At 44.4% G+C, this 24176-nt stretch overlaps 1 protein-coding gene across 1 annotated transcript; it reads left to right on the top strand.

Annotated features, from left to right (window-relative positions):
* Positions 1-10311: 10311 nt before the first annotated feature.
* LOC308172761 (guanylate-binding protein 1-like) lies at positions 10312-21919 on the top strand (the record flags this gene model as incomplete). The annotated part of the gene is made up of 7 exons (XM_080547712.1): positions 10312-10486; positions 11309-11436; positions 13216-13325; positions 13523-13710; positions 14117-14359; positions 18292-18405; positions 19982-21919. The coding sequence occupies 7 exons, from the start codon at positions 10312-10314 to the stop codon at positions 20434-20436; spliced, it is 1413 nt and encodes a 470-aa protein (XP_080403838.1). The 3' UTR covers positions 20437-21919.
* Between the last annotated feature and the right edge of the window lie 2257 nt (positions 21920-24176).

The following is a 24176-nucleotide window of genomic DNA, read 5'->3' as shown; positions in this document are numbered from 1 at the left end:
GTCCCCATTACTTATGCAGGGCGCTGAGTGGTTGTGACGTCTCTGATGACGTTGAAAGACAACACGTGAGCTTAGAATGATAAGGTTCTATCTCCGTTTAGAATGATAAGGTTCTATCTCCATTTAGAATTATAAGGTTCTATCTCCGTTTAGGGCAGTTCAGAGATATTGAGCGTCAACGTTTTTACATCCCATTATGTTTTGTGAGATGGAACCTTTGTATTTTATTAATTACTAACTCAAAAAATGTCAACATTTTAAAAAATAACACCACACAGGTGTTAATAAACACCTAATGGATCAGATTATGTAAAAACTCAGTTTTGACCAAAAATGGAGATAGAACCTTAGAATTCTAACGTCACAAATAGTCCCTTTGTGGTGTTGCTATAGTTACGGCTTCTTCCCAGCTGGCCTGGGTCGTAGGGTGAATGTTGACTGGAGTCTGCTTGGAGCGACATATGTGACATGTTCTAGTGTTTTGGTCCACATGTCGCATCCGATGTAATGTTCTGACTTTTCTTTAGAAAAATGTCAATACATTTCCGCGTTGTTGAAAATCAATGACACACATCGCTAGTCAACTAACATAGCTTGTTTTGTGAGCCTGCTAACAATGTAAAGTAGTGTTCTAGTTAACTAGGTAGCTGTGGGGATCACTCACCGAATCCATTGCGTTGTTGCAGTGTTTTGGCTTGACTAGCGAGTTTGTGTTGTGATTCTCAACAACGTTGAAACGTAGTTCTGTGTTTCAAAATAAAAGTCTGAACATTTTGATTGGTTGCCGACATGCGGACCAAAAGACTAGAATGTGTCACATGTGCGTGGTTTGGAATTTGGGGAATTTGGGCACCACAAAATATTTTAAAGTATTATTATTCAAATACTACTTGACCCCACGTCTTCTCCCCTGTCATCTTTGCATCTAAATCATCTGATTAATGGATATGTCTTCTAATATGTTTAACATATTCCAGGAGACCAACACCACCGACTAATTGTCTAAACCTTGTCCTCTATAAACTTCAAATGAACAAGTGGACTGCTGTATGAAGACGTGTACAGTATACATGTACATGTCATAGATTGTACATAGATTGTAGACCCTCCCATCTATCCAATCTGCCATTCTCTGTCTTACTGTATTATGTATTTCCATCTAGAAGAATGTGGCATGACAGCTATTCAACAACCCCATCCCTCACTGTTTATATGGCGTTGTACTGGTCATGTCTGTCAACACTGAAGTCAACGAATGTAAATTAAAAATCACATATACAACAAATGCAGAGAGGTTATCTTTGACGGGTGCTATTCGGTTGTTAAGTCTGACTTCAAACGTGACGTTTAGCCATTTCCGGGTCCAAACCAGAAATTCCCTCCACCAGAGTACCAGTGTACTACAGCAGTAGAATGACAGTTCAATCGTTTTTTAGACTGGGATCTATTCATACAACAAGGGACACAGCAGCACTTTCCTGTTTTTCCCATATTTGTCAGCGTCTTTGAGCCTCGGAAAAGCGCTATACAAATATAATGAATTATTATTATTACTGAGGCATTTCGAAGACAGCGCCTCAGCCAACTTTGGACCCGGAAACACGTCACGACTTAACAACCGAATTGCAGTGATGGATTTATCATTGAACAGTTCTCCTCCACTGCCATCTGCTGGACGAAAAGAAAACAAATAAAACATATCTAACACCTTATTATGGGGTCTATTATCATGTCCGTGCGCACTACTTTAACTTAACCTCCATGTTCCCTGTGCACTGGGAGGTATTCCATCAATGTCGCCAAAGGACAATCCAGGCATAGAGACGTTTTTCAACCGTGGGGGCACCTGGAGGGGCGGTCGCCCCCCCTGCCCCCCCTGAGTCCGCCAGTGCCCATAGTGATATTTTGCAGCCAGAACGTTTGACCACGCTACCTGAAGTCAGAGGCTACACCAGTCACTGGCGGACTCAGCGGGGGGGGCAGGGGGGCGACCGCCCCTCCTGGTGCCCCCACGGTTGAAAAACGTCTCTCTTCAGTGCTCTTTAGAGTGGCGAAAATGCCCTTTTGAGTGGCGAAAATTAGAGGATTGTGCCCTATTGGTGCCCCTCCAATGGTCTAAATTTGACCAAGTGAAAACATTTTGGCACAGTTGAACAACGTCGCACTAAAGTGCCCTTTTGAGTGGCGAAATTTGAGGATGTGCCCTATTGGCTGCCCTTCCAATGGTCTAAACTTGACCATGTGCACTGATGGGGTCCCATGTTGTACAGTAGGTGCACTTTTTTTCTTTTCGCCCCCCCTGCCCTTCAAACAGCCTGAGTCCACCACTGACACCAGTACAAACCTAATGTTCACTGCTCACACTCGGTGGTCTGAGGAGAGCATGAATTCATGCTTATTTGGAAAAGCCTAGTAACACCATTTAAGGATATGGGGTTGTGAGTGTACAGGAGAGAGACATATATAATACTAACTACCCAATACATGATCTGGTGACATGCTTAAAACTCGTCTCGTCTTCGGAAAGAAAATATTTGGTTCATAGGTATTTTTCTTGCTCAGAGGGGAGCCCAGGGTCCTCTTGTTAACCCTAGTGGTCCCCCAGGACCCCCCCCCCCCCCCCACACACACACACACACACACACTTTGAGAAACATTTCTTTACACATTTTGTCAGCTACACCCTGCAACCACAGGGTGGCGCCATTTTCTCACTATTTGTTTGAGACTCTGGACCATCCAGAGACTCAGGGCCTTCGGCTAAGAAGGATGTAGCTGCATAGCAGTGGAGAGTGTGGCTGTGTAGCTGCATAGCAGTGGAGAGTGTGGCTGTGTAGCTGCATAGCAGTGGAGAGTGTGGCTGTGTAGCTGCATAGCAGTGGAGAGTGTGGCTGGTGGTTGCTGACCTCAGCATGGTGTAAATCACCACAAACATAACAACAGAGATGTCACGTGCCCTGGTGAGGCAGGACGTCTTCACTCTGCAACACTGTGAGGACAGCACTGTTTGTTAGACTGTGCGTGTGTGTGTGTGTGTGTGTGTGTGTGTGTGTGTGCGTGTGTGTGTGTGTGTGTGTGTGTGTGTGTGTGTATGTGTGCGTGTGTGTGTAATGTGTGTGTGTGTATAAATAGAAATGGTGAACGGACTGCACTTATATAGCGCCTTTATCCAAAGCGCTTTACAACGGCCTCTCATTCACCCATTCACACACACATTCACACACCTTTCCATTGGATTCCTGGTGTCAAAATGATATGAAAAAGTGGGTTCATTTGTCTTTGTAGGTTGTCTGGTTCAGGAGTTATGAAAATCGGCATTTTCCGCCATTCGCGTGGACATCAATTCAAGATGTCCGCCAAACGAACCCCATGGGACATTAGTTGACCTTGGCAACATGAAGAAATCTGAACTAGACACCATAGACATAATGTCATTCGGGTACATGGGAACCTATTCCTCCTACTTGACTATATGGTGACCCTTTAATTTGATTAGAAACACATCCTTGGTAGATGTTCTTTGTTGACTTTGTGATCCATTTGATTTTGTATGGTAGGCGTTTTTTGGTTTCTATTTCTAATTATATTTTCTTTATTGCTGAAAAGACTTTATATTGTCATGGCCAATAAAATACCTTTAATTTTTACCTTTTACAACTGGGTAATTTGTTCCTTCTTTTGTCCCTAGCAAACAGAAGGTAACAAGCTCATGTTATGAGCTGTCCATTATCTATCATGTTCCCTTTCCTATGGGGAAGTGTGCATTGTTGGTAGACGAGTAGAGGGATGTTTGTGTATTAGTTTGTATGTAGAGTTACACGCAGTCACGCTAGTCCACCCCTCTCCTGAAGTATACACTTCCATCAGTGGAGGCTGGTGGAGGTAGAAATCGGAGGAGGGGATCATTGTAATGCATTGGATGGAATATGGAATGTTATGAAACACACATGGTACTATGAGTCAAAACAATGTGTTATTGATTGACATATTTATTAAGAATCCTTTCGGTTTCACAAAGAATTTAACAGAAACGAAAAAAAGGGTTAAGAATCAGTGGTGTGACAGAAATCCATGTCCCAAGTTGAAATCATTTACATTTACGTTTACATTTTTGGCATTTAGCAGACGCTTTATTCCAAAGCGACTTACAATCGATACATTTGACTAAGCAAGTGAATCATCAATCCACCAGTCGTAGCAGGAAGAGGAATCTAGCTCGGCCAGGGGCCATTGGCAGTCATCGTGATAGAAGAAGAAAGAAATCCATGTTCCCAGTTCAAATCCATGTCCCCAGTTCCCAACACAAGTTTGATTCATTGTTCACAACCTTCCTTTTAATTTCACACGTTAACTGTGATTAACTTTCTCAAAATAGCATAATAGACCAAAAGGACTTGGTAACACTCGTGCAAAAAGCATGTGACATATTCTCACTATTTAAGGTTCTGTGAAACAGGGTGAATATTGTGGTTGGACTCCCAGGAGGTTCAGTCTTGCTTTCTCTGTCCTGATTGGCTCAAACTCCTCACCACTTATGAGGAGGTTCTCCTGCAACAATAATACAGGCAACACCAACTCAACACTCATATACTATATCGTCATACTGTACTTTACACTCAGGTACACAACAACAACAACAACAACAAGACAGTATTATTATTATTATTATTATCCTTATGTATTGTTTTATCCACTGTTGTCCTCCTACTCTAGTTTCGTTCTTGCTTACTGTTGTGGTTGTTTCCCTGTCCTTCTCGTTGTCTTGTCTGTCAGTCTGTTGGTTGATTGTTTGTCTTGTATAAGTGTAGTCCCCCTTTCCATCCTCCCCTTTCCCTCCCACACTGACCTCCCCATTAACCCCCCACCCCCACTCTCCCCTTGAACCCCCTTCCCTCCTCCCCCCCCCCCCCCCCCCCCCCCCCATCCCTCCCACTTCCATCCCTCCCCATCCCGACCCTGGTCTCCCCACCCTCTCCCCACCCTTCATCTTAAATATATCAAAATAAATAAATACAAGTACTATGGTCCCCCATTCTGGGGGGGGGGTGGAGGTAAGGGCCTTATGCCCGGAAAAAACAACTACAAAAAAAACAACAACAACACAGTAAAACAAAACTAGTAAAAAGCAGTGGAGTGACTTACCGGGATTGATTCTAGGTTCTAAGATGATAAGTACAGTGATTATAGCCACTGTAGCCACTGTAAGCATTATAGTCAGTAGAGCCAGATCAGCAGTACCCATAGCCAGTGTTCCAAAAGCCACAACAACTCCGCCAACGGACACAGTTACATCATTGCTGAAAAAAACAAAAAGATCACTTTCAACATCCATTTGTCTGAACACTTTGCCGTGTTTAAGTACAGCATCTCTGATAGTTAGAATCTATTTCCATAGCATACAGAACCGAGTAGAACTATTAAAGGAAGTAAATGAATTCATATTTTAATTACATTTACATTACATTTGACATTTTTTGGCATTTAGCAGACGCCTTTATCCAAAGTGACTTACAACAAATACATTTGTCTAAGTGAACCATTTATCCATCACGTCATCGCAAGAAAAAGTAATCTATGCTCAGGCCAGGGGCCATTGGCAGTCATAATGCAATTTTTACAGTAGAGAAACTGTACAGGAGGGTAGAGGGGATGGAGAGGTTTCAGGAGGGACAGTTAAGAAAAAATGAAGAGATGGGTTTTCAGTCTCCAACAGAAGATAAGGAGTGACTCCTGACAAATAATAATAAAAGTCAGTCACTGCTGTCAGGACTGCAGAGTCACAAATGTCATAGATTATATTATTGTAAAACAGGCAGTGGCTTACCAATGATGATATAACTCTGTTATCACAAACCCTTCCTGAATAAGAAGTGAAAGGAAAAAAATGGAGTGTGGTACTCACGCCGTAAAAGTCATTCTGGAAATGTCAAAATGGAGATCAGAAAAGTGTTCTGGTACACTATCTTACTGTGACTGACAACTCTGTAATAATGGGAGGAAAGGCAGTCAAATCAGATGCCTGGCCTCGCCCTGTCCTGCTGTACTTTACACTCTGTTTAGGTACACAATAAACAAATACAACATCAATTTGTAGAATATGGCTCTGGGCAGCTGAGAGGAAATGTTGTAAATCTGGCATCCCTGATGAACTTCCTCCGACCCAAGGAAACTCTTCTCCACATTTTCCTTGCTCCTCAACAGTGGCGGACTCGGGCTGTTTGAAGGGCAGGGGGGGGCCAAAAGAAAAAAAGGGCACCTACTGCACAACATGGGACCCCATCAGTGCACACGGTCAAGTTTAGACCATTGGAAGGGCAGCCAATAGGGCACATCCTCTAATTTCGCCAAATAAATGTGCAATAACACTATGTGCAATATGACAACCCTAGTCGTCTATCTGTACAGTATAGTATAGTGGATAGTGTACATAGCCTTTATTTATGTAAACTAGCTCCTTCCCTTCTTGTGTTTTTTTAAAGTTTTTTTTTTTTCTTTCCTAACACCAGGGGAGCCACCCCTCCTAAATTTCGTTGTTTGGTACCTGTACTATAGCAATGACAATAAAGACCATTCATTCATTCATTCATTCATTCATTCATTCATTCATTCAAAAGGGCACTTTAGTGCGACGTTTTTCAACTGTGGGGGCACATGGTCAAGTTTAGACCATTGGAGGGGCACCAATAGGGCACGTCCTCTCATTTTCGCCACTCAAAGGGGCATTTTTGCCACTCAAAAGGGCACTTAAGAGAGATGTTTTTCAACCGTGGGGGCATCCCTGCCCCCCCCCTGAGTCTGCACCCCCCCAGTGCTCCTCAACATCCCTCCCCCCCTCCTCTCTGTCTGCAGATGACGGTTACCTACTTTGTAAAGACGTTTGATGAAATGAACACACACACACACACACACACACACACACACACACACACACACACACACACACACACAGCTCCTTCTGTCAAACTCTGCTACCACTCTGCTACCACTCCTCTCCAACCCTGTGCACTACCCCCCATTCTCTGATTTATCAGCTCTTTCCGCCCTCTCCCCTGATAATATACAAAAACTTGCCACATGGATGGTCAGCGTGAACACTCAATTACCCTTTGCACTACTGCTGTTTACCAATATACTCCATTTATACATCTGTAGGCCTACATACCACACTGTACATATCTACCTTAACTGTAGGCCTACATAGCTCATAACTGTAGGCCTCTATCACTAACTACCGTACTTTCCTTACTGTAGTCTGTACCAATCACTGTCACTGTCATGTTTTTATATCATGTTCTTATATCACCATTTGCACTTAGATGCTAAACTGCATTTCGTTGTCTGGTACTTTACTTGTTGGCTACTCTGCAATGATAATAAAGTTGAATCTAACCTAATCTAATTAAGGTGGATGTTCAGTGTCTGCGTCTCAGATCAAATTATTGTTAACAAATTCTAATTGTAGGCTTATGTCCCAATCCCAAATAGTGATGACGTGTATTTGACGGACGGAATAGTCACGTGACGTAAAGCTGACTGGAGGGGATCTGTCCAGATGCTCAGACGCGCAGTGTTGATAGGAAAGAAGAAACAGTCATTTCCCGGCTTAGGATAGGGCAACACTAGTGCCTAGTGCCTGCAAACTGCGACACTTTAAATGAATGTGCAATAACACTATGTGCAATATGACAACCCTAGGGTACACAAGGTTGCAGAGAATAGGAAATGTTAGAATAGGTATAGCATAGCATAGAGTACAGCACAGTGTTTTATTTGTACAGTATAGTATAGTGGATTGAGTACATAGCCTTTATTTATGTCAACCAGCTCCTTTCCCTTCTTTTTTTTGAGGATAGGGCAACACTAGACACAGTCCGGTAGGTGGCGATAATGCGCCTCAAAGTTGGTCGCACAACAATACTTTCACTTTCGGTTTGAAACTTTCCATAGCCCGTCTAGAGACCACCGTCAAACCTGAAAAGCCTCTCTCGTCGTGGTAAGTCAAATATATAGGAGTCACAAATACAATAATTAGACAATACATAATTAATATACTGTCAAACAACACAACAGCCAGCCTGTATATGGGGGTATCTTTATGTCGGAATAGGAAACGCTTTTAGTTGTATTATTTCAGCTTTACAGGTTTGACTGAACTTTCAATGCGAAGGCACAGTAGTGTGTGTGTACCAGAGAGTGTTTTCCTCCAGATATATACCACATTATTACATTATGACATTATGACATTATGACATTATTACATTATTACAATATTACATTATTGATGGTTCGACGTTAAGGTTGACTTCTCAGATCTACATTTGTACTTTCGCTGCCTAACGTTGTCGGGTGTGTGCGGCCATAGCTGGATTTCTTTCACAACATACTTCTAACTCACATCTATTGCCTGTTGGTTGTGTGTAAAACACTACAGAACACGGGTTTCTTTCATTAACTCTATTTACATCAATCATTATATTTTGTATAATTGTAGATGAGAATTGGTTCCTATTTGTAGCATGGACGGGTAAAAGCAATATGGCAGAAATAGTCTTGTGTAAATGTAAGGGGTATGTGACAGGGCATGGTTAAAAAGTCCGCAACTAGGGCAAAATCATTTTTCTGTTTTTTCCAGATTATGAAAGGGTAGATTGTAAGCTTTAAAAGGATGTGTCATACATTCAAATCTGAAACAAGTTGAAGAAGTCATGGATATGTGAATGTTGATACCCTCCAAATGACCGTTTTGAGAAAACCAGGATCAAAGTCTTCACTGAGTTTTTTCACAGAGGTAATGGGTGGGAACAATAGCTGGTTTACTCCACCCTAACCACTCCCTCAAGACAACCACTCCCCCATTACACCACCTGTCATTATCTACCTGTCATCTGTCAGTGGGGTTGTCAGCTAACCCTCAGGAAACAAACTTGCAGGGCTGACATGTTTAAATTGCTAAATAATAATAATAATTCAAGATTCACGATTTTTTTTTTTATTGCCATGTGTGCCAAAAGTTTGTTACATCCCATTACAAGTACAAGAGAGTAAAATTCATGGCAATGGAAAAAATTGGGCAAGATACAATTGAGCAATACAATAATAGAATGGTAAAAAATAATAATGTTGTGTCTTCCATAGACTCTCAGTTTACTGTACTTGTACTGTAAGAAGTAGGCTAGTGAAATAATCTCAATTCACAGTATTATTCTACAGCAAATCTACATATCAATGAATTAATCATTATTTTTGATTCCACACAACATTACCGTTCATTACAAAAGCATTTACTTTTTCTATAATCTATTATATCTCTGACAAAGCTAGCTAACAAGCTAACACTTGTTTGGCTAGCTGGTACACACAAACACACTAAAATGGTACATGAAACATATTACAGCAGTATGTTGCATGTTTAGTAGGTCTGCAACAAATGTATTTATTCATTATGTTTTATCTTTGACAACCTATTTCTTCCTCCCACCATCTCCTATTAGTTTCGTAGAGGGGTGGCATAATCGTGGTGAGCAGTTTCAGTGGTCTGATAACTGATGCTAACAACGGCGCTATCTACCTTACTCACAAAACAACAAATAACTGTTTGGCTATCCTAAGTAAACAACGCAAAATCCTAGTAAACAACACATGTAACTCACTAAAACTTACCCAAGAACACAGCAGAAGGTCTGTCTGCAGATGACTGTCCCATGCATAGTGGCAATTCAATGTCTGACATTCCGTTGTCTTCTTCGTCATCGTCAGATTCGGAGTTCGGAGTTCCCGTTCGGAGTTTTCATTATGTATAGTCCAATATTAAGGAGTTCATTAATTGCCCACTGTCGATATTTCTGCCTGCTTAATTAAAATCTGTTGATAGCTTTAGCGAGAGCTCCAGCATCCATTTTGTAAACTTGTCAACAAACAGCTCCATACGCACATGGCTCCTTACATAAAGCTGGGGTGGGCGTGGCTACACACACTGCCACACTAATACCCCCCACCCGACTTTGCTAAATGTAGGTATTTAGTGAATGTAAAACTGTTGGATATGATATCGAGTGGGTTCTTCATCGCTTCAATTTTCGTCCTATGCCAAAAACCGGAAAACAATTTATTTCACAACAATACTTGTTTGGCTCGATTGCGAGCTTTCACAATTGCCGAGATGAGGACCTTTTAATGAAACCGTGTCACATATGGTATGGTTGCCTAGTGGTGATGTTAGGATTGACTGTGTGTACCCTTGTCTAAATGTAGTGTGTGTGTGTGTGTGTGTGTGTGTGTAGAACCGTCATGGCAGGCAGAAGAACAGTGCTCATGACGGAGCCGGTGTGTCTGATCGAGAACGATGGAGGCGGGAGGCTGCGCGTGGTCCCGAGCTCTCAGGAAATCCTGGACCAGATCGACCAGCATGTGGTGGTGGTGTCTGTGGTTGGGCTGTACCGCACCGGCAAGTCCTACCTCATGAACAAGCTGGCTGGGAGGACTAAAGGTGGGTGAATCCTGAGGTTTAATAGCCTCTAAGTCACGGACCAACATCCAAACAATAGCCACTTCATTCATAGCCAAACACTCCATGGTTGTGATTCATTCATGACGATAACACAACAAACTAGAGCTATAAGAAATGTGAAGCCAGTGAAGAACTAGACAAACCTTCGTCTATGTTGTCATATGATGCCTCCTTAGCAAATAGAACACTGTGCAAAACGTTTAGTTTCTGACCACTGCTATTCAGCCATGAATGACCCGGGACACAGACAGTCTTCAAATGCTCTGACCACGTTTGTACTTTCTCTTATTACAAAACACATATAGGGACAACTGATGTCCCCCCCGGACTACTCTAACTCAGGCACACATAGTGGAGGCTGGTGGAGGAAGAAATCAGAGGACGGGCTCCTTGTCTGACGTTCTGCTTTCTCTTTCAGTCTCTCAGCTCCTCTTCTCTCAGCTCCTCTTCTCTCAGCCTCAATTCTCAGACAAACATTTAGTTTGAAATGTTTGAAATGATTGACAAAGTCCAACAGATGATTCTCTTTTGAAAATAAAGAGCAGAAGGAAGACCTGAGGTCCATCTGAACCATAATAAGGCTGTTGGGTCTAAACGCTGGTTTCTATCTGGACCGTCTCTCAGCTCTCAGCGTGTTCGAGACAGAGCTCCCTGTGCTGTTTATGCTCCATGGTTTACACTGTCTATCATAGGATGCAGCTGCATCCTGGTGTCAACATCTCCCATTCAGCCAACTCTGTAAAGAGTCTCTCTGTATGAACATTGGAGGAATGGTTTGTTTCCTCTTCTTTCATCCTCCAGGGTTTGCCCTGGGATCCACCATCCAGTCCACGACTAAGGGCATCTGGATGTGGTGTGTGCCTCACCCCTGGTATCCTGACGTCACTCTGGTGCTGCTGGACACAGAGGGGCTGGGGGACGTGGAGAAGGTGTGTCAGTGTGTCAGTGTGTCAGTGTGTGAGTGTGTGAGTGTGTCAGTGTGTGAGTGTGTGATGTGTCAATGTGTGAGTGTGTCAGTGTGTGAGTGTGTCAGTGTGTCAGTGTGTGAGTGTGTCAGTCTGTGAGTGTGTGAGTGTGTCAGTGTGTCTGTGTGTGTGAGTGTGTCAGTGTGTGAGTGTGTAAGTGTGTCAGTGTGTGAGTGTGTCAGTGTCTGTGTGAGTGTGTCAGTGTGTGAGTGTGTGAGTGTGTCAGTGTGTGAGTGTGTCAGTCTGTGAGTGTGTCAGTGTGTGAGTGTGTGAGTGTGTCAGTGTGTGAGTGTGTGTCAGTGTGTGAGTGTGTCAGTGTGTCAGTGTGTGAGTGTGTCAGTGTGTCAGTGTGTCAGTGTGTGAGTGTGTGAGTGTGTCAGTGTGTCAGTGTGTCAGTGTGTGAGTGTGTCAATGTGTGAGTGTGTCAGTGTGTGAGAGATGTGGGGGTCTGGGAATGTCAGTTACTGCACACAATGTCTATTGTACGTAATGTGAAACATTATGCGACTCAAAAACAAAACTGCAGAATGTTCAGTGTGGAAAAGAGCGCGAGGATTGGTTGCTGACATCATCATCATTGACTGATTATGAACCAAACTGTGATTGGTCAAACACAACCCCGCCCAGCTCCTGTGTGTGTTAGTGTACAAATACAGAAGCGGCGTTGATCACAGACAACGGTACAGTACTGTGGACATAGATTATATAGACTCATATAACATAAATGTTTTTTTAATAACATAATATATATAGATAATGACATTCATCATAATCATATTCTTCCCTAGCCCCTTTAGTTGGGGGCCTTAGGGATATGTTTGTGCAAAAGCACCAAATTTGGCCCCGATGTAGCTCAGAGTATGCTCTAATGATTTAGCCAGGGCGCCCGAGCCAACGACCACCGGGGTCGCCAAATATGGGTTATATCAAATGTTTTTTCCGAGCACATTCTGTGATCATTGGTGACCTCCAGGACAAACAAATATATATATATTTCATTTTGCCCAATGTACATTTCACTCATGCCCAACATTCTATGGTGAAGTTGTTATGTGTGAAAGTGATGGAACTTCATGCTCTTTGTGTAATAATAATAATAATTCATTGTATTTATATAGCGCTTTTCCGGGGCTCAAAGACGCTGACAATATGGGAAAAACAGAAAACACAGAAACAACAAGCAACAGATAACATGAGCACATAGAACACAGAGTTAACAAGCAGGCACAGGGAACAGTTAACACAGCAATGTCCAGGGGGGGAGGGGGGTGGCAGGGTTAGAGGGGATGGTTAGGGGTCATCCATTGATAAAATGCAGTCGTTACCTAGCTGTTCTCATCATGGACGGCGTCCCCAAAAGCCACTGGAACAATGGTATCAACCAGCACTTGGTTGACCAGACATGAGTAGTAGAACACTGATATATCAGACATGAGTATTAGAACACTGACTGGAACGATGGTATCAACCAGCACTTGGGTAGTTTTGATTTAACATGGCAGTCAGAACTAACAACCAGAGAACGCCTTAAATTGCACGGTAGTGAACGTAGCGTCACGTTTTGTTGAAAAATGTATGGTTTGTGAATGAATCTTTGAATAAATCTTGCTCTATTTTAATGCAGGCGATCTGTTGTATAAAATCAATAATACACTCAAGTCACATGATTTAAAATGTTACAACACACAGCCTCTCGTGTGCTTCTGCTTAAGTAAACAGACTAAGACCTCCGTGTGTTGTCAGGGTGACGAGCGCAACGACACCTGGATCTTCGCCCTGGCGGTTCTGCTGAGCAGCACGTTGGTGTACAACAGCATGGGCACCCTCGATAACAGAGCTCTGGAGAATCTCTCGTATCCTTCTACAGTGTGTGTGGGGGGGGGGGGGGGGAGGTTAGGAGGGGGAAGAGGGGAGAGGGGAGAGGGAAGAGATAGGAGGGGCGGAACAGCATGGGCATTATATATAACCATGCCCTGTAATTATGTAATTTGATTGGAGGAAAGGCAAGCCTACTGTTGGTTAATGTCCCCCTCAACACCGCCTCCTACAGCTATGTGACAAGACTGAAAGATCACATCAAGGTGAAGTCACACCAGACAGACAAGGACGACTCAGAATACAATACTTTCTTCCCCTCCTTCGTGTGGACAGTCAGAGATTTCTGCCTGGTACTGGAGATGGACGGGCAACCAATCACCGCTGACCAGTACCTGGAGCACGTCCTGCAACTGAGAAATGGTGAGAGGAGCACCAATGGATAAATGGGGCTAGGAGACATAGGCCTTCTCCACATAGGGAATAATATAGGAAGTAAGAGGGTGGGGCTAGGGGGTAAGAGGTTGGGGCTAGGGGGTAAGAGGTTGGGGGTAAGAGGGTGGGGCTAGGGGGTAAGAGGGTGGGGCTAGGGGGTAAGAGGTTGGGGCTAGGGGGTAAGAGGTTGGGGCTAGGGGGTAAGAGGTTGGGGCTAGGAGGTAAGAGGTTGGGGCTAGGGGGTAAGAGGTTGGGGCTAGGGGGTAAGAGGTTGGGGCTAGGAGGTAAGAGGTTAGGGCTAGGAGGTAAGAGGTTGGGGCTAGGGGCTAGGAGGTTGGGGCTAGGGGTGCTGGGTTCCGGTGCGGGTCATCAACCGTGTGTGCTTTTTTCCAAGGTCACAGTAGGAGAATCCAGGAGTACAACCTTCCACGTGAATGCCTGACGAAATACTTCACTTCTCGGTCCTGCTTTGTGTTTGAGCGGCCCGGCACTACAGAGAAGTTGATACATTTGGAAGATCTGTCTGATGCAGACCTGGATCCCTGCTTCGTTCAGCACACTAGACGCTTCTGTGAGCACATCTTTACCAAGGCCGAGACCAAGACCCTGATGGGGGGCGTGAGAGTCACAGGCAGACGTGAGTAGTACAACACTGATACATCAGACATGAGTAGTAGAACACTGATATCAGACATGAGTAGTAGAACACTGATACATCAGACATGAGTAGTAGAACACTGATACATCAGACATGAGTAGTAGAACACTGATATCAGACATGAGTAGTAGAACACTGATATCAGACATGAGTATTAGAACACTGATATATCAGACATCAGTAGTAGAACACTGATATATCAAACATGAGTATTAGAACACTGATATATCAGACATGAGTAGTACAGTTCCAAGATGGCGGCGCGATCAGACGCGAGGCTAGGGTAGCTCCTAACATCGGTGCTTTTTAGTGTTTTTAAGTACATTTGTATGTACATTTTTAATTTAGTACTTATAGGGAACGGTTGTGTAAATAGTACCTACAGCAGACTAGACTTACTAGAAGTTGGTGCGCAAAACGAGAGGACTGTAACAACGGAATTCTTGAAACAACAGCAGATCCCACTCGACATCGCTCGGACACCGGGTGAAAAATGGTACGCTATCCCAACCCTCAGGCGCAAGCGGCGGCGGCGAGATCGCAAGCAACGCCGAGGACGCAGGGGAGGCCTGCTAGCTAGGCTGAGGAGAAGCCCGAATAAGCCTGCTTTGCCGAGTATATTCCTATCCAACGTCAGGTCTCTGGCTAACAAGATGGACGAACTGAGACTGCAGGTAGCTTCCAATAACAACGTGGGGGACAGCTGTGTGATTATTCTCACAGAAACCTGGCTCAACGACACCATCTTGGACTCGGCCGTCGGGCTGGAAGGCCGCACTTTACACCGTGCGGACAGGACTTTGCTTAGTGAGAAGACGCGCGGAGGCGGCCTCATTATATCTACGAAGGACAGCTGGTGCTTAAACACAAAAACTGTAAGTAGCCACTGCTCCCCAGACCTGGAATACTTGACTGTTAAATGCCGACCCACATACCTCCCGAGGGAATTCAACGCAGGTTCAACATGTGTTTACATTGCGCCTAGCGCGGTTGGTAGCTTAGCATTGGCGCGGCTACATGACGTCATCAGTAGTGGACAGAGCGCAGACCCACAGGCAGTTCATATAATCGCCGGGGACTTCAATCATGCTGACCTGAAGGTAGTACTACCGAAGTTCTATCAGCATGTTAAATGTGCAACAAGAGGAGAAAAAACACTGGATAAGGTATACACCAACATCAAGCTTGCTTACGAGGCTAGACCGCTAGCTCATCTAGGCATGTCTGACCATGTGTCAATCCTCCTGATCCCAGCCTACACTCCCATGGGGAAAAGTGCTCCCATCACCACTAAGACTGTCAGAACCTGGCCAGCAGGGTCCGCTCCACTGCAGATCTGCCTGAATGACACCTCATGGCAGGAATATGAGCATGAGGACCTGGAACAGTTCACGTCGTCGGTTCTGAACCACATAGTGAACTGCACCAACTCAGCCACCGTGGACAAACGGGTCCGGGTCTACCCCAACACGAAGCCATGGATGACTGGGAAGGTCCAAAAACTGCTCAAGGAGAGGGACAACGCCATCTCAGCGAAGGATACACTGCTGTACAGCACCACCAGGGCTAACCTAAAGCGTGGCATCCGGGAGGCCAAGGCAGACCACAGAGAGAAGATTGAGGAATGCTTCCTGAGCAACGACTCCAGGCGGGTGTGGCAGGGGGTTCAGCACATGACAAATTTCAGAGCCAACAGGCTCACAGCCGCGGAGGACGACCCCCTGCTGGCGGAAAAGCTGAACTCCTTCTACGCCCGGTTCGACGAGGGGCGAACGGAGGTAACCACAACACAAACACCACTCTCTCCAGCTCTCAGCAGCCTCACCCTCACAGAGCATGAAGTGAGACGCGTGCTGAAGGCGGTGGACCCCAGGAAAGCCTCAGGGCCGGATGGCGTCCTGGGACGGGTGCTGAGGGACTGCGCCGACCAGCTGGCCGGGGTTTTCACCAACATCTTCAACCAGTCCCTGTCCCAGGCCACCATCCCACCCTGCCTGAAAACCTCAACTATCATCCCAGTCCCGAAGAAAAGCACGGTGAGCTGCCTAAACGACTACCGCCCGGTGGCACTCACACCAATCATCATGAAGTGCTTCGAGAAACTAGTCCGGGCCCACATAGTCACACGCCTCCCGCCCAACCTGGATCCATACCAGTTCGCCTACAGAGCCCACAGGTCCACAGAGGACGCCATCGCGACGACTCTCCACTCCACTCTATCCCACCTGGAGAGGGGAAACAGCTACGCGAGACTGCTCTTTGTGGACTTCAGCTCTGCCTTCAACACCATCCTTCCAGACAGGCTAGTGACCAAACTACTAGACCTGGGACTATCACACTCTATATGTGCATGGATCAAGGACTTCCTGTCTGACCGCCCCCAGAGGGTGCGGGTGGGCTCCCACACCTCCACAGCCCTCAGACTCAGCACTGGGTCCCCCCAGGGCTGCGTGCTAAGCCCCATCCTCTACAACCTCTACACCTACAACTTCACCCCCGTCCACCCCAGCAACTCCATCGTAAAGTTTGCAGACGACACCACCGTAGTGGGCTGCATCTCGGGGGGGGGACGAGGCGGCGTACAGGGATGAGGTGGAGCAGCTGGGCAAGCTGTGCAAGGTTAACAACCTGCTGCTGAACCAGTCAAAGACCCAGGAAATCATCGTGGACTTCAGGAGGAAAAAATCTGAGGTCCAGCCCCTGCTCGTCGATGGAGGGAGCGTGGAGAGAGTCTCAACCCTCCGATTCCTGGGGGTGCACATACAGGATGACCTGTCCTGGAAGATCAACACAGCAGCCATCATCAAGAAGGCACAACAGCGGCTCTACTTCCTGAGAGTCCTCAGGAAAGACCACATCGGACAGGAGATGCTTGTGACCTTCTACCGCTGCGCAGTGGAGAGCATCCTCACCTACTGCATCTGCGTGTGGTTCTCCAGCTGCACAGCCGCAGAGAGGAATGCGCTACAGAGAGTCGTGAGATCGGCCCAGAAGATCACCGGCGCCCCCCTCCCCTCTCTGGAAGAGCTGTACAACACACGCTGCCTCAGGAAGGCCTCCAGGGTCTCCAGAGACCCATCCCACCCTGGGTACGAACACTTTGCTCGGCTGCCCTCGGACAGGCGGTTCAGGACCATGTTCGCAAGGACAAACAGACTGAAGCTCAGCTTCTACCCCAGGGCCATTCAGGCCCTGAACACAGCAAAGACCTAGGTTCTAGGCCCTGGACAATCTAGACAATTTGATGGCAGCTACTAGATTGAAATCATGTGCAATACTGAAACACAACTGTGAACATTTCAAACCTGCAAACTGCGACACTTTAAATGAATGTGCAATAACACTATGTGCAATATGACAACCCTCGGGTACATAAGGTTCAGAGATAGGAAATGTTAGAATAGGTATAGCATAGCATAGAGTACAGCACAGTGTTTTATTTGTATAGTATAGTATAGTGGATAGTGTACATAGCCTTTACCTATGTAAACCAGCTCTTTTCCCTTCTTGTTTTTAGTTTTTTTTTCCTAGCACCAGGGGAGCCCCCCCTCCCAAATTTCGTTGTTTGGTACCTGTACTATATCAATGACAATAAAGACCATTCATTCATTCATACAACACTGATAGATCAGACATGGGTAGTAGAATATTGATATATCAGACATGAGTAGTAGAACACTGATATCAGCTCCTCAGGACAGTCCTCTGGGTCTGATCTTTACTAGTGAAACAACTTCTTCATCTCCTTTATTTCTCCTTCTCTCTCTCCTCTTCTTTATACTGTTATGATGAGAATGTCTCTTTTGCCCTCCCTCCCTCTCTTCCACCATCACTCTCTCACCCACCCTCTCTCTCCATCTCCCCCTTCCATCCCTCTCCCCCCTCCCTCCCTCCCTTTCTCGGTCCTGCAGTGCTGGGGAACCTGGCAGAGACGTACGTGGCAGCGATCCGCAGCGGACAGATCCCCTGTCTGGAAAACGCTGTGGTGGCTCTGTCCCGCATTGAGAACTCTACTGCTCTCAAAGGTACTGAAGGTGTATCTGCAGGGGAAGGCCAGCATTGGTCAGGCCATACTGGCAGCAGATAAATCCCTCACTGAAGCTGAGCGGCGGGCTAAAGGTAGAGACAGATAGAACCAGTGGGGTATTGAACCCAGGTGTCCCAAACGCAAACGTATACCATCAGACCAAGAGGACAGTCTCACGGTCTGACGGCGACATTTTGAGTTGACAAAGGCTAGGCTACCATCCCTGCATCTATCCCTCTGTTGCTTGTCTGGGAAGCTAAGCAGGCTATGACTTGGTCAATCCTTGGATTGGGGGGGGGGGGGACCAAAATAGGCTGCTGGAAGTGGTGTTGGAGGGCCGTCCAGGCCCTGGACACAGCAAAGACCTAGGTTCTGGGCCCTGGACAGTCTGGACGGATTGATAGCAGCTGCTGGACTGAAAAAAATCAGGTGTAGTGCTGAGGCACAAATATGTACATTTCAAGCCTGCAAACTGCGACACTTTAAATAAATGTGCAATAACACTATTGTGCAATATGACAACCCTAGTCGTCTATCTGTACAGTATAGTACAGTGGATAGTGTACATAGCCTTTATTTATGTAAACCAGCTCCTTCCCTTCTTGTGATTTTTTGAAAAAGTGTTTTTTTTTCTTTCCTAACACCAGGGGAGCCACCCCTCCTAAATTTCGTTGTTTGGTACCTGTACTGTAGCAATGACAATAAAGACCATTCATTCGACCAGTAGGTGGCGCTCTTTCCTCTGGTCTAAGAGACCTCAATGCCCCAGGGCAGTCCTTTGGAGATGTTAAAATTGAATGCCATCCTTTGGAGATGTTAAACCGAGTTCCCAACTCCTGAATTGTTAAAGACCCCTTGGCACTTATCCTAAGAGTAGGTGTGTTAATGCTGTCGTCCTGACTAACCTCCCAATCCGGCCCTCATAATACTATGGCCACCTCATCATCAACCCCGGCTTTCAATTAGCTAATTTCTCCTTACCCCTGTAACTCTTCCCCAGGTTGTTGCTGCAAGAGAAAACATGTTCTCAATCAACTGTTAATTAAGCAATATCACACGCTGTGCTGATATTCAGTATAACAGCACGACCTCGAGTCGAGTGTGATATTGCTTTTATACAACAGTTCTACAGCGCGATTTATTAGTTAACAGTAATAAGCGACAAGAGATTATGTTTTGATTGTTTATTTAATCATAAAAATAAACAAAAAATAGTTCCGCAACTGAACTTCAAATGGACTGTTGCCTAGTAACCCGAACACAAACATGTAGTCTAATTAACGGTCATTTAGTAGAACATCTGTGCGGCGGAGTGATACATAAAGTTAAAAGTCCCAGTGCTGTTATACTGTATATCGTAACTCATGGAATGCCTCTTGTCCAATCAAATTACTTGGTTGGAACCAACTGTTGTATAAATAAAGAATACATTTTTTTAACCTTTATTTTACCAGGCGAGACAATTAAGAACAACATTCTTATTTTCTAAGATTGATTATTTTTATTATTTTTATTTTTTTTACAAAATTCTGTATTCAACATTTTTATTTACATTTAAAAATCTCTGTCTGCAGAGGAGAAGGCCAGCCGCGTGGTGGCTGAGAGTGATGTCCGTGCTCTGGAGGAGAAGGTCTCGGCCCTGCAGAGACTGATGGTTGACCAGCAAAAGAAAAACGACGAGAACATAAACCAACTGAGAGAGAAGATGGAGAAAGACAGAAACGCCGTGGCAGAACACATGGCTGAGAGGCCGAGAGGTTCTACTGAGGAGCAACTCCGCTCTGTACGGACGGAGTTTGTGAACCGAGTGTCAGGACCGGTTCTGAACAGTCTACTGGATACACTTCAGCACCAGAGAGTTCTTAATGACCATGAAGTCCGGTCGGTGAATGTGGCGCTAGACAACGCAGAGAAGGCTCGTGCCGTCATTGACATGGTTCTGAAGAAAGGACCTAAAGCATGTTCCATAATGAAAACCCGTCTCGTTGAACTGGACCCCCACTTATGTACAACACTTGGACTCCGCTAACACAGAGTTGGAATACGAGGCTGTTACGTCCACGTGTGTCCTTGTTGTGTTTCCCTCCCTTCTGTTCTCCTCTCTATCATTCTACATTCAGGTGTCCTTCTGCAATTGGCCATTCATCCCAGTCACTCATTGTTGGAGCCATACTTTTTGAGTTAGATTAAGAAAATCAATGTATGAGATATTTTGTGCTTACATACATAATGTGTTGATTATTATCACCTACTGACCTAATTACTGTGAGTGATTGCACCTGGTGGGATGGCTTTATATAGGTGATCAAAATGTGTGTTTGGTAGGTTATGGTGGAGCTTATAATGACTGCGTTTACATGCACACCATAATCCTGTATTAAGCGGCTTATGCTCAATATCCCGATTGGGCAAATGATCGCTGATGTGATGACAAAACCAGCCACCAAAATAAAGCTAAAGAGGTTTGCTCAGGATATGTTTGGCACCTAGAAGTGCAAAGAGTTAACACAGTTAAGGTAAAAGAAAAAGAAGCCTTATTTTGTTTTGTTCTCAGGTATCCCAGTAAGCTAAGAGCGAAGAGTCCACATCTCCATTTCCAGTGACATCGCACCTCACATAAATAATCATGCATGCTCGTCCATGAATTGTGCTTTCATCTAATGTTATGCTAATACGAGAATCAAGTGATTTGACATTAGAAATTAATTTGTTTTTCATCTATTGTGCAATGTGCTCTACAATCTGGGCACATGAATGATCGGATCGGTGAGTAGGGCCGAGTAGGGCCTTCATCTCATGAAGTTTCATAATTGTATTCAGTTTTGTACAAGGCGCTGCCCTGAACGAACTAGCTGTCTCCTTATACATACTGGAGGTGAGTTCTGCTACTTTCTTCGGAAGCACTTGGTTTTGTTTGAGCTCTGCTATTTCAACAGTTTCAACGTTAGGTGTCATAACAGGTGCAGCTGAATTCAAGTTTGGTTTCTTGGATGAAAACCCGAAACTTTCCAGGCTTGTCGACTCGGTCGGCAGCAGTGGCCTTTTTTGGGGCGGCATGATAGCTAGCTACTGAATGTTTTCTTCTCAATAATCGTGTTTTCACATTCGCAAGCTCTCAACGATCATATTCTGCTGTTGCACAATAATCTACTGCGCGCCATAGTGTCTTTGTGGTAAAGTGCAGGCAGTCAAAGGCATACTGTCATTCACAGGAGATTAATGGTGCGCGTAGTTCTTTTGGAAAACATGTGTTTTTTTTATTATCATGTTCTTTTTTTATTTATCATATAAATAAATATATAATTATAAATAATACTCATTACATTGACATTTTTGATCAAATAATGGTTGTGGTAATGTATTATTATGTATGATTTTACTGCTTTCAAGGGAGCTCAGACCTTCCTTATGGGAGCTCAGCTCCCATTGGCTCCCACATAACTCGAACACTGCCTTAATGTGATGTCACTACGTTGACTGTTGAGTCTGTTATCAGTCTGTGAATAAACTTACCGGAGACATGCTGAAGAGAATACAGAGTCTCATGCTTTACTTATTCTTCATACACAATTCATGTGCACCCAAGCTTAACAGGTTATGGGCCCAGGCAGAGTTGGACACAAACCGATTTGGAGATAAGTAAGTTAGATTATCGGAAGAAGTTTTACTCCACGTATTACGCGTTAGCCAATGAAGCTGACAAGCTAGCTTAGCAAGTTAAGTATAATGGCAAGCTAGTAGCCCTCGCAGTGAAGTTGGCAAGCAGAGCAACAGGGGTCGGTTGCGCCACTTCTTACTAAGTACAAACTAACCCTAGTTATAGCGTAAGTATTTACTAAATCAAGATTTAGTCACTACTAAACTTGAATGGGTTGCACCAAGCACACTAGTTATGACGTAGAGCTTAGTAACTACTAAATATTTATACATACCCCTAGGGTGGTGTAAGTTATAACTAATGGCGCTTTTCCATTGACCGGCCCAGGTCGGCACGGCACGGTAAAATAGTTATTGTTCGGGATGGGTAGCGAAAGGTACCTCTTTGCCAGGCTGCGTGTGACGTGTGACGCTGCACACCGTTGATTGGTCAATGGAAATCGTCATCCCATGTTCATAGATTTCTTCGCTAACCACCATCTTTAAATACCACAACAGATTTCGCTCTCGGAAAATGTCACTTACTGTTTCTGTAATAACGTATTAATAAAGATTTGAAAAATTATGATAACCATGTATTATCTTAGTTTAATGTAATTTCAATGCATCATAGAACTTTTATTTACAACAAGCATAACAAAAAAATCGCTATTATGGCGATGTCCTGTGCCTATGCTGTTCCTCAGTCCAGCGGCAGTCAAATGCCGGTAGATTCGCGTCTTGCTCCCTTTAACACATGTTGGCGTTTCCCTGGTTGCGAGATCTAAACTACTAGAACTGAAAGCGGCAGGTAACAGGCACGTAACATCCATATGCTGTATATATAAATAAATATATTTGACTACGAGCACGACACCGGAGCACTCGTATCTATAACAAACCGCTTGATTGTACTAGCTAAGATTGACAAACGATTGGCGTGGTGCAACCGAAATTAATAAACAACTAGTTTGAATCTAGCTAGTAAATACTAGGGATTTAGTAACTACTAAATAGCTAGTAAATACTTAGTAATGCGCAAGTTGTTACTAAAAAGACATTGTCACATAAAACGTAGAAGAAGAACATTACAAACACAGCAAAGACCTAGGTTCTGGGCCCTGGACAGTCTGGACGGATTGATGGCAGCTGCTGGATTGAAAAATCAGGTGTAGTGCTGAGGCACAAATGTGTACATTTCAAGCCTGCAAACTGCGACACTTTAAATGAATGTGCAATAACACTATGTGCAATATGACAACCCTAGGGTACATAAGGTTGCAGAGAAATAGGAAATGTTAGAATAGGAAAAGCATAGCATAGAGTACAGCACAGTGTTTTATCTGTACAGTATAGTATAGTGGATAGTGTACATAGCCTTTATTTATGTAAACCAGCTCCTTTCCCTTCTTGTTTTTTATTAGTTTTTTTCTTTCCTAGCACCAGGGGAGCCACCCCTCCCAAATGTCGTTGTTTGGTACCTGTACTATAGCAATGACAATAAAGACCATTCATTAATTAATTAATTAATTAATTCATTCATTACAGCCAATCAGAGAGCAAAGCAAAACCCTCCGTTTTTAAATCCTCAATTCTGGCCGCCATTAGCTAAAAGCTGTAATTTGGCTCTACAAGTGTTAATATGTCATTTTATGAAGTTTTTATATGTTTTCAGGGGAGAAAGTAACCATATATATTCACAAAATGTTTCCAGTTTATCAAAATAACCCGTTTATATATCTGATCAGACGTTTTTTCCCCCACTTCTGTGGGAAACATCGCTAGCAACTTGAGTAGAGCTTACCGTTGTTACCTCAGCGGAGATAAAGTAAGGTATCTTAGCAACGTAATGTTGCTAGCGAAGTTTCCCACCGCAGCTTCTAGTCAATGGATGTGAAGATAAGGGGGCCCCACCCGCTGTGCCGACGGACCACGATGCCGACAGTTTATTAGCGGATTTCTGCGAGAGCTGATGTGACACTCACAATTGTGTTGTCACAATTTTGTATGCCGTATATTGTATAAGTGATTAGTTGTTATAAAGAGCCTGATTCATTTGGTAACTATCTGTTGTAATGTTCACCTCCCGCCAATAGAGGGCGTCTATCTTTGCCGGTCTATCATTGCTAGGAG

The sequence above is a fragment of the Nansenia antarctica genome (genome assembly GCF_963989245.1).
Source record: "Nansenia antarctica genome assembly, chromosome: 17".
Classification (NCBI taxonomy): Eukaryota; Metazoa; Chordata; class Actinopteri; order Argentiniformes; family Microstomatidae; genus Nansenia; species Nansenia antarctica.
This window is presented reverse-complemented; position numbering and strand designations above follow the sequence as displayed.